Raw genomic sequence first — 11,661 nt, 5'->3', positions numbered from 1 at the left:
ATGCCCTGGTCGTGCGCGCCCGCTCATGCATGACCGACTCCGGCGCTCCCCCGATCCCGCCAACAGAACACACACGCACTACACACCTACGCACACTCGCGGATCCGACCCGCCCGTCATGCCCAGCACGCGCCCATACACGCGTCGGACTCGACCGGCTCGCACTTATTTGCCCAACATCGAGTAGTGTCGTAGTATTCTGTTATGTAACCTAGGCTTCTCGTAACGTACTAATCTATCCCATGTATGTATATAGTGAACAGAAGCATGAAGAGTTAATTTTTCTTTGGAAAACGAGGGTTTACCCCTGGCTCTGCATTAAATGATGCACACAACCATTACCATAAAGGGTTATACATATATTATAAATCTTCTAAACTAGCATATTTGTAGTTGAAAAGATAAGAAAAATTACTAGGAACATAATAGCAGGTCGCAACCCAGTAGTTTGCATAAAACAACAGTGACTGTGCAATCGGTGCAGCATTGCCTAAATGGCAGTGTCACATAGGACATAGCTGCCCAACATTTCTGGGGGTCACGAAGGGTGCTGATCCGTGGAAGGCAATTGCCGTGAGCTTCTGCGCGGTGATCTCCGTGGGGTGCACAAAGTCCCAGAAAACATGGTTGGTCCGGTTGTTGCAGAGGGAGCTGGCCGGAGTGCAGCTAAACATGGCGTTTTTCTTCCCTCCTAGCCCGCAGCACGCTGCATCCACCACAGCGTAACCTACAGTATATATCACCGTAACATCAAATTAAGCTACAGTACATATCAAATTAATAGGTGAATGATTAGCAGTTGCCAGATTAGTGGCCAGTGGGTCGTGGATCTGTTGTACCGTTTGCTTCTGGTCGCTGGAAGTAATCGAGCAATGCAATGGATGGGTCGAACAAGGAGTAGAGCATATCTGGGTACTTGTCGCGCAGGAGGGAAGCCACCTTGATGTTGTACTGAGCTGACATGTAGTTTGCTAGTGCGTCGCACTCGTCCTTCCCCCGCAGCACCGGGCAGCACCCCAGTGGCGCTGCCCCGATGATGAACATCCTGCGCATCCCGAGTTTGTACAGCCTCTGCAATTCATCATTCATGTAGGTTGTAATTCAGATTACATACTCATGTGCTCATGCGTCGGTGCAAATTAATGCAAGAGGAAAGATGTACTCTCCTTCGTCTCATTATATACAAGCATTTTTGACACTACGTTAGTGTAAAAAATGATTTTATATTATGAAACGAATGAAGCACATATCAAGAACAAGCTTATGTGATGTAAGCAAGGATTAGCAAGCATGCCCGTGCGTTGCAATGGGAGAAAAAAATCACATGTCCTAGTCTAGTAGACATGCCTCAACACCTCCCTTCCTCAGAGCCACGTTCTCTATTTTAACACGATGGCCCATTATATCCCCACTTGCCAGCTTCACTGTGTCAAGTTGAAACAAAAGGCCCACTTGCCTGCTTCATTGTGTCAAGTTGAAACAAAAGGTGCTTGATACAAAAGGTGTCCCAAAGTAGGTGTTTACCTTTTTTGCAAAGCTTAGGGTGTGTTTGATTTTTGTCATGGATCGAAATATCACAGGTCGGACCCGTTCCTGGACTTGATTCTCGCGTTTACGGTGACCCACTCGTTCCAGCGAACCGAATATTCGGCTCAGATCCGGAACGAGACGAGACCTCGAATTCGAGCGTACGACGCGGAACCGTCTCCCTCTCGTCTCTCTCCCGCAACCACATCCCCTCTCGCCCTCTCCTCTCTCTCTGGTGCGCCGCCTCCCCCTCGTCTCTCTCCTTCGTCGATCCGCGCCACCGGAAGCTCCTCTCCTTCATCTGCACCGCTGACTGTCCTTCCTCCACGCCACCCTCTCCCTCGTCTTCTCCTCAATCAGCTGCGGGGCGGCGGACGAGCGGCTGCGGGGCGACGGTCTTGAAGCTGGGCGGCGAGCCAGGCTACTTCGGCGCGAGTATTAGAAGCCAGCCAGCAGCAGCCACACCTGGTCGGCGGCAGCATCAGCTTGCCTGGGCAGCGCCCAGAGAGGAAAGGAGCAGACGGCGTTCAGTATTAATGGATGCGTTCAGTTCTGCTAGATGCGTTCATGCCAAACTCAACCTGTTCCTGATGCTTGCAGTGAGAAATTTTTTATTTTGTTCATGCCTGTAGATTTGAGATAAACCAAATGCATTTTGTCAATGCTTTTCTTCCCTGATTGATTGCATTTTGTCTTTTGACCAATTTTTTACATGTACTTGACAGAAAATGACAAAATGTAAAGAGCTATAATTGTGACAATGTACATACATATGTGAGAGTCCCACCATTTCTATGCAAAGATTTGAGATAAACCAAATGCATTACGTGAAAGAATCTATTCCGTGCTATGCAACCAAACGCTGAGATGGAACCATTCCATTCCTCCTAATTCCCTTCACCAAACACCGGAATAGAACCAACCCGTTCCGGTGGTACGGAACCATGACATTACATTCCACTTCGTTCCCGAACCAAACATATCCTTAGTATAGAGAATGCAATACGTGCTTGTCCCGCTTGTTTCTTCTTTGTTGCATCTTTGCAAATGTAACATTTGATGAGTCTGCGATGGATGTTATCAGTTGTCGGGCCTTCTCTTCTCAAGTGTCAATTCCGCATCAAAAAACTTGTTCTTCTGGTTTTCAAGAATTTCATACTTCTATGACCCCATATTATCCATAGACTGATAGCAAAATCCTCAATCGATCACGTCCTTCAAGTCGCATGTTGCTTTCGACCACATCGTTTTAAACGAAGGCCACTTGTGCATTGTTTTTTCTCTCTCGATCGATCTAAAGTTCAAAGTTTGGGTCCTCACATAGTACCTGTCTCCTTCACATTTGAATTGGCGTATAATTCAAATATAGAATATGATAGTTGCAGGCACACCTCGTTCATATGTATGTGCACGTCACGGTTCCAGCACTTCGTTGCGGAAGGCGGCAGACGGCGGGAAGGAGTGTTGGTGTTGGCAGACAGGAACCCTAGACGTGATTTATTTCCTCGCAAGAGAAGGGAGGCAAGAGCAAATCCATGCAGTAGGGGTGACAGGAGGGGGAGCGAGCTATGAGTCGAAGTGATTAAATATGCTGGATAACTAAACATCATGCAAAAAAAGGTAAGAAAAACCAAAAACAAAAGAAATAAGAGTTGTCCCATGGGTGCTAAGTACACGACAAAGAAACGTAGGAGATGGCCAACATGCCAACACGCACTCCCCGCAAAAAAAAACATGCCAACATGCAAGCGCACCTTTTTTCTTAAGAAAACATGCAAGTGCACTCAAGAGAAGATGGATCGATCACAGTGCCTGTGTCGACAAAATTTGTTGGATTTTTGTTTTTTTGAAAACGAAGATGTGTTTTATATTGTTATAAACTTTTTTTGCTGGGCATCCTTGGTTAACCTTGGTCATCCTAGCCCACTTACATGGGCTGGGCTGCTACGATTGCAATTACAATGAAGCTGAACGTGCATGTTCTCGTGGGATTCCTCCCATCGTTGTCATCCTTCCTTTCACATTTCCTTTAGCCATATCATGCACGTTTTTTTAAGAAACTCCTGAGCATGTCCAATTCCGGACGAGACTTGCCTGCTCCTCCGTCGTGTGCCCATCCATGCTTCCGTCTATGTGGCTTGATTTTATTGAAATAAAGTAAGGCCCGGCCCCACCCTCTTAAAATCAGGGGGGAGATGATTAGATTCGGAAGAAAAAAGAAAAAAAAAGACAGCCGTAGGATGAAGTGGGAGCATGGATGGGAGCATGGGGAGGGAGCAGGCAAGCCGGATCCTCCAATTCCTGTCACGTGAATCCATCCCCACATAATTCCTTATAATTATTATTTTTTGTGAGCTTTCCTTTTTATAATTGTTGATCCTTCCTTTAATACACCCAACCAATTCCTTTTAACTGTTGATCCTTCCTTTATAATACACCCCACCAACACGTCCAATCCTTGCCATGTGAATGTCCTTGAAATCCATCCTTCCTTCCTAAGAAGGCCACCCAATTCCTTTTATGTTATTCCGCAAAAAAAATCCTTTTAATTATTCATGTTTCCTTTAATACACCCCCACCAAGGCAGCCTACATAATTTCTTTTAATTGCCAAAATACATCCTTCCTTTAATGCCTCCAAGAGGACCTGCAATTCCTTTTCACCAGTTCTCATCTTGCCGATATTTCATGTAACTTACAAAGTATATAAATTGATAGAAATTCAATCACTTTAAAGCCGTGAGGTGGGACAAATTAATATCCATATGTTAGCCTAGTTGGTTGCAGCTATCTGTACAACAGGGAAGATCGTGAGTTTAATTCTCACACAACCATTTTTTTAGTGCTCCATGGGTGGCCCATGAACACCCCGTTCTGTCCGAAAAAAGGCCCATAAAAACAAATCTTTTTTATCACTTGATGATGGACGGACGATTTTTTTTGAGAAAATCCCAACAAAACAAATTATCCTTTATTAATTGAATTGAATAGACCGACGAAAAAATAATTTGATTGGGGGCTGGTGCGCACGTGGAGGCCCAACTGGGCTAGACGGATTGAGCAGAAATAAAGAGGATGGCCTGCTTCTTTTTTGGACATAGGACAAAGCTAGCGCAGTTGGCTTGGTCATACGGGGGATCTCCTATGCGCCGCTCTTTGCGTCCGATTCGCACGCGCCGCACAGGTACAGCCCCCCGAATGGGCCGGCCCATCGTCGCGACGAAACAATAAAATGATCACCTATAAAATTATAACGCGAAGCGGGGGATCGACCCCTGCACCTGGAGCTAGTATACTCTTGTCGCTAACCAGGCGAGCTAACTACCTCCTTCGGTCATATGTAACGCGGGTACTTTAAAAGATCATCTACTACATATCTAACACCCCCACCTAGAAACCTTAAACATTGGATATGTTCAAAAAATTTAAAAATTCAAAAATTGTTCGCGTTTGCTGAATGCTAGAAGAACAACTAAAAACTTGAACAAAGTTTTGATAAAATGAACACTTTTTAAAATCCCGAACATTTTTTGAATTTAGAGAACAAAATTTTGTACGCGAACGTTATGTTTGAGAGAAAAAGTTAAGTTCGTATGAAATATGTGAACATTCTTTAAAACTCCTGAACAAAATTTGAAATATGTGAACAAATTTTTGAAATGGGAACATTTTACGAAACTCACGGAGAAAAATTTCAAACACGAACATTTTTTGAAAAAATGCAAACAAAATTTGAAAAGGAACATTTACTGAAACTCAGGAACAAAAATTGAAAAAACGAACATTTTTCTTAATTTGCGAACAAATTTTGCAAAGTTGTGAAATTGTGAAAAAACAGAAAAAAGAAAAAGAAACTAAAAAAGAAAAGAGAAACAAAATTTGAAGATGAGAACATTTATTTAACTTTGAATAATTTTTTGAAAGCATGACATTTTTTCAAGTCAGGAACAAAAATTGAAAAGGAGAACATTTTGTGAAGTTTTGAACAATTTTTTTGAAAGGATGAACAAAATTTGAAAATAAGAACATTTTGTGAAGTTTTGAACAATTTTTTGGAAGCATGAACAAAATAAAATGAAAAATTGTGAGCAACACAAAAAAAATGAAAAAAAATAATATAACTTTGAAAAGAGAAAAACAAAAAATGAAAAAGAAACAGAAAACAGGAAAAAAAGAAACATAAAAAACGAAAAAAGAAAAAAAGAAAAAAAGAAAAAAGAAAAGAAAAAAGAACATTAAAACAAAAAAGAAAAAGAAACAGTAAAAGAAAAGAAACAAAAAGGGGTAAAGGGGTGAGCAACACAAAAAAATTGAAAAAAAAATATAACTTTGAAAAGAGAAAAAAATGAAAAAGAAACAGAAAACCGGAAAAAAGAAACATAAAAAACGAAAAAAGATAAAAAGAAAACAGAAAAAGAAAAAAGAACATTAAAACGAAAAAGAAAAAGAAACAATAAAAGAAAAGAAAAAAAAAGGGTAAAGGGGGAAATAGAAAAACCGGTTCATGAACCTTCTAGAAGATTCCCAAAACCAGAAAAACCGGCTGGGAACTACCTAGAAGATTCCCAAAACCGGATTCGCTTTAACGTTTGAACGGGCCAGCCCATCCTAACGCGCTCGTCAATCTGCCTGTGCGTCCGGTCGACTACTTGCCGCAAAGAGCGGCAAATAGAAAATTCCGTCAGACGGTACGTACCCATGAGGTCGTGAGCTTGATACCACCATGGCATTAATTTTTCCTTTTCCTTAGAAAGGCTGTGCGCAAGCTATGGGCCTCTGGCCCAAGCGACGAAATTTTAGATGGAAGCGCTTTTTATTTTCTAGCGGTCGAACGCCCTAAAATTTAGTACCACCTTGAATAGAGAGAACTTCTAATATATTTCGGCGGTGAATGGATGAAAAATTTGGAAAAACACACCTTACTTTATTAGTAGGTATAGATATAGATATAGATATAGATATAGATGAACCAAAAAGCTTCCATACCTGCAGCTGGTCTTTCAGCGAGAGAGCCAACGAGGAGACGAACTCATCAGGAGACTGAGTTGGAGGACAAGGGCTTAGCACCTGGTTCACAAGACTTGGACGGACGTAATTGAGTATGTCGTTGCCACCGATTGCAACGGCGAAGATCGATCTGCTCAGGTGTGCCGAAGCCTGAGCCTGGCCGAGCTGCTGCACCAGTGATGCATTCACCTTGGAGAATTGGTGATCGATTTGGTGGTCGAAGCTGATGCACTGACCCTGTATGTACGTAGACGCATGCATGGTATGCATATATAATTAAGAAACATGACATATGGAAGAAGTTAAAGTGTTAAAATCAGCGCAATTAGTCATCCACTAGTGCTAGTGCGTACGACGTAGTATCTCCATTTTACCTGATTTGTTTGATTTAATACCCCTGCACCTCCTGAAGCGAAGTTGACACCAGTCAGATATATGGAATTGCTGCTTGGGGTGTTGCAGATGGACAGGTATGGAGGAGGGCTGCTCGGTAGCTTCAGATGTTCAGCTGTAATGGCAGGAATAGTAAGCATAGCATAATCAGGAAAAACAGAGTGCATACATGTCTAGTAAGGCGGTGTTCGGAATCGCTCCCCTCTGCAACTCAGCTCCCGGAGCGGACAGAGCTGTAGTTGAAAATCGGGGAGCTGCACTTTCCTCGGTCCCAAGATTTCCGGAGTGGATGGGTTTCTGAACAGGGTCTAAGTATATGCTTTTTCTTTTTGCTGGAAGAGGGTACATGTATGCATCGAACAAATAACTGAGTATTGTATTGCATTGTATTATGGCATAACAAGGCATTATTCTGCTATCAGAAAATATCAGGAAACCCTCCTTTTAACATCTTGGTCAGTGCTAGTTGAGAGAATCGTCGTTTTAATTAATTCTATTGAATTCATGCTCCAACCAACTCATCCAAAAGTCCGAACTGATGGAGGAAGGTGGGCAATATATTTCAACACCCCCCTCATGTCTAGGCTATTTTAGTCTTTAGATGTGGGATTGATGTAGGCAGCAGAATCATTTTATTTAATACTGCATTGGCAAGGTCTTGAAGTCAAGAGGTCTTAACTTCAATACCATATTAAATTCATGCTTCAACTAACTTATTTAAAAATCCGAACTGATGAAGAAAGATGGGCAATATATTTCAACAAATTCAAGTACTAGTATAAAATTAACTTTGGTCAACTAATCAGCAATGCCATGTTGAGGGACAGGGAGTACAACATTAAAGATCATCCACGCACGACTACCCTCACCACTTGATGATCATCTCGCCGGCTGGCCGATGCCCATAAAAAATGCAAAAGTTACAGGTTCACTCTCCTCGAAGCAATGCTCAGTTTAGAAGTCTGAAGAAAAAAGAGACTTGACATCAACAGTGGAAGGCATATGTACGCACCGAGGAAGTCGACGAAGTTCTTGCCGTTGCTGAACCTGCCGGTGGCCTTGCAGCCCGGGTAGTCGACGCCGTTGTGCGGGTGGTCCGCCCTGAGCACCGTCACCAGGTGGTTGTTGGTCCCGGCGTCCGCCTGCGAATCGCCGAGCACGTATAGCGCCGGGGCCAACCCCGCGCCGGCCTCGCACAGCCAGCAACAAGCCAGCAGGAGCAGGACGCAAGGCCATCCACGAGAGACCACCATCCCACCACAAGAGCCCATTCTGACTACTCGCTAGCCACGTACTCCTACTACGGAGCGGTCGCTCCTACGGTAGTATATATACGGAGAGAGAGGTGGGGTGGGGAAGCCTCAACATGCAACGCGTACAGACGTCCTCGCTGCGCTGTCAGTTATACTAACTCAAACCAGGCAACTGTCAACCATGGCAGGACATCTCCAGCAGTTTTACGATAGTGTTGCGTTCATGGCGTGCATGGAGGTGGAACTAGCCTCGGACGGTGGAATAGATTACTGGCAGCGATAATTTTTAAATTGGCTCGCGACTCTGTACCTCCGTAATCCTCCAGCTTGTTCACGTTGCCGTATCTCTTCAAGTCAACTATGAGATCGCATGCACTTCTCGCACAAAACAACGGAACTTGCACATCACAAGGTCGCTAATGGAGGTTAAGGACAGTTCAGCGTTAGGGTATGAGCGTACAAACAACAATACTTATATGGCGTGCATATATATAGATAGCGTTCATGGCGTGCATGGCAGTAGTCAAATCATGGCATCTCCAACAGTTATAAGCTACTAGTAGCGTTCATTTGAGATTTTATGACCTTGATAAGTGCCACATGTGTGGCACAAACACATGACAACTAACATTTTTTATGACAAGTTTAGTGATGCGAGGATGGCAAATTAGTTGGCATGGCAACTTTCTCTTCGGATGGCGAGTTTTGGGTTTTTTTGCGGTTTGTTTTTTTCTTTTCGGATGACAACTTTAGTTGTAAAAAACATTAGGGTGGGATTACTTGGTGTCACACGCGTGGCACTTACCATTTGAGATTTTAAATTGGCGTGCAACTATGTACCTCCGTAATCCTCCAGCGTGTTCACATTGCCGCATCTCTGCAAGTCCTCTGAGATCGCTTGCACTTCTCGCACAAAAGAATAGAACTTGCATATCACTAGGTCAAACAACATTGTGATGTGTTCAGGGTTAGTCTATGAGCGTGTATACAAACAACATTGTGCGATTCGTTAAGAGTAGAAGTCATCTGTGGTCATTTACTTGTCCATTGCGCGCAAATTGGTCGCTGGACTCAAAAGGTGCTCGAGGTGGTTTGTGTTTCCAGAACTACCACTTTTAACTGACAGCCAAAAATCTACCAAATTTTGGACCCCGATAACTTGCGTTTGATCGCCAGGAAGACCTTCTATTTACCGCCCGCAGGTGGCAAATTGTCGAGCCTTCGCTGAAGGCAGCCGTCACTATAAAAAATATGTCAACTTATGACCTTCTGTCAGTGACCCTGGAAGAATTGGTCATAAATCTATGACCATTTTAGACCAATTGGTCAAAAGCTGTTCGGGGGGCTCCAAACCCTAAACCATTGCGACCATTTTGGTCAGAAAGGTTGTAATTTCCTTACACAAAATAGTCATAAAGCAGACAGCACTAGTCCGATGCCTTATTTCTAGCTGATCATGACCAATATAGATAGTCATAACCTTGTAAATTGTGGTGGGTTGCTATGACTAAGCGCCACCTCATCAGTTTTGCCTATGTGTCATGTCCATGTGGCAGTTTTTGCCCTAGGTTGTGAAGCAACCTATATTTCTGTCATTCCCAAAATTCCCAAAAAATCTCATAAATTCTTTGGGTCATATCTTCATCAAATATGTAAAAGTCCTTCCTTGCCTAGTTCAAAACTAATTCAACAATATTCATTTTCCTATTCTGTTCACAACAACACTTTATGAAGGAAGTGCTATTTATATATTCTTGATTGCCCTAGGAATTTTTGGGCACTCTTTCTATCCAAATCATTACCGCATGACAAAATTCAGCTCCATTTGCCTAGCAAATCTTCCTCGGCAAATTTCCAAAGTTTTTGTCCACCTAGAAGCATTGTGAAGGAAGTACCTTTTTTATATCTCGAAATGACATGAAATTTATACAGTTCCTTCATATGCCCAAATTATCACCCTCCTCCAAATTGCAGCTCAGTCAAATCATCTATGTGAGCCCAGGTTCAATTTATATTTTATGGCCAAATTGGCACGTTGCAAAGCAAGTGTTATATAGACCCCTCCTATTACCCTCAAACTTTTCGGGCATGCTTCCATACCAAAATCATTGCCACATGATAATATTCAGCTCAATTTTCCTAGTAAATCTTTCTCAGGAAATTTTCAAAGTTTCTACCTCGAGAGAAGCTTTATGAAGTAAGTACTAGCTAGGCTTACCCAAATGATCTGAAAATTTATCAGCGCATGACCATACCTATGTAACTTACCTACACCAATTTTTAGCTCATTTAATTCATCCAATCTATCTCACTAGTTTTCCCAAGTTTTTGTCCATAGAAGAGCATTGTGAAGGAAGTACTACTTTGGCATGTCCAAATGATATCAATTTTCTACAATGCTTTTCTATGCCCAAATAACCATCCTCCACTAAATTTCAGCTCAATCCATTCATTATTTTGAGCCCATCTTCAATATTCATATTTTTGTCCAGTGTGGTACTTTGCATAGCAAGTACCACCTAGGATACTCCTTTTGAGCTAAAAATTTGTGAAGACATTCTCCTTAGTAGATGATCATTATCAGCCAAAACTCACGCCCATTGGCCATGTACATTTCCCGTACCGCTAATCAAACACTTGGCTGCTTATTCATGTTTGAGCATCGATTGGTCTCCTCGTGAGAATATTATGTTGTGATTTTCTTCCTATCACCTACCTGGGGAGTGCCCAACCCACTAGACATGCCTAGGCTGCCCAGAACACATGGCAACACCACGGTCACGCGGTGACCACACGGCGGGCATGCGAGTTTACGTGCTCTAGAGTTGGGGGCCTCGGCCACCGCCCAAACCTCGACGTATCGCCACCAAACCATGTATTTATGATTAAATAGGTACTTATGTAACTAGAAATGATTTTTGGACAAAATAAATAGCAAACTATGAGGCAGCTGCAGTTCAAATTTGACCCGCTTCCTACTGAATCGGCGGGAATTTGTCTTTTTCACCAGAGGTGGATCAAAACTTTTGACACCCAACCATTTTGTCAATTGTGCATTATATATGGCCTAGTATTTTATAAAATTGATTAGGTCCAATTTTGCAACAAATATATGGTAGGTCCTACACAAAAAAACTCATTTTGGGCACTCAGAAAAATGGAAAATGAATTTTTCGTGCAAAGAAAATGAAAACTTCCTTAGGAAACATTGTTTGGAATTCCAAGATGCATCCTTGTGCACAATATGAGATCATTTGAACAAACTATGCCATGAATGTGGCCATAAGATTGATCATTTGGCTTGAAAGCCATGAATCTTCACGCATGATAGCTCATTTCTGAGAACACTTTTTTAAAAGAATTGTCATATTACAAGTTTATTATTTTTCCTGGGAACTTGGCCACATATAATGACACAATGCGAAGGTTTCCTAATTTTTTGAATTTTTTTGAACTTTTTATGCTCGTTTCAAAATGCGGTC

General features: G+C 42.4%; 1 protein-coding gene across 1 annotated transcript; it reads right to left on the bottom strand.

The window, feature by feature from the left end:
- Positions 1 to 318: 318 nt before the first annotated feature.
- LOC123106715 (GDSL esterase/lipase At5g55050) lies at positions 319 to 8,273 on the bottom strand. Its single transcript, XM_044528804.1, has 5 exons — positions 7,939 to 8,273; positions 6,908 to 7,041; positions 6,513 to 6,770; positions 840 to 1,071; positions 319 to 727 (listed from the first exon to the last, which is right to left on the bottom strand). Exons 1-5 carry the CDS (start codon positions 8,195 to 8,197, stop codon positions 504 to 506), a joined length of 1,107 nt encoding a protein of 368 aa, XP_044384739.1. The 5' UTR covers positions 8,198 to 8,273; the 3' UTR covers positions 319 to 503.
- Positions 8,274 to 11,661: the final 3,388 nt, after the last annotated feature.

This window comes from Triticum aestivum, chromosome 5A, assembly GCF_018294505.1.
Source record: "Triticum aestivum cultivar Chinese Spring chromosome 5A, IWGSC CS RefSeq v2.1, whole genome shotgun sequence".
Taxonomy (NCBI): domain Eukaryota; kingdom Viridiplantae; phylum Streptophyta; class Magnoliopsida; order Poales; family Poaceae; genus Triticum; species Triticum aestivum.
The sequence above is the reverse complement of the archived record's forward strand: the minus strand, read 5'-3'. Positions and strand labels throughout refer to the sequence as shown.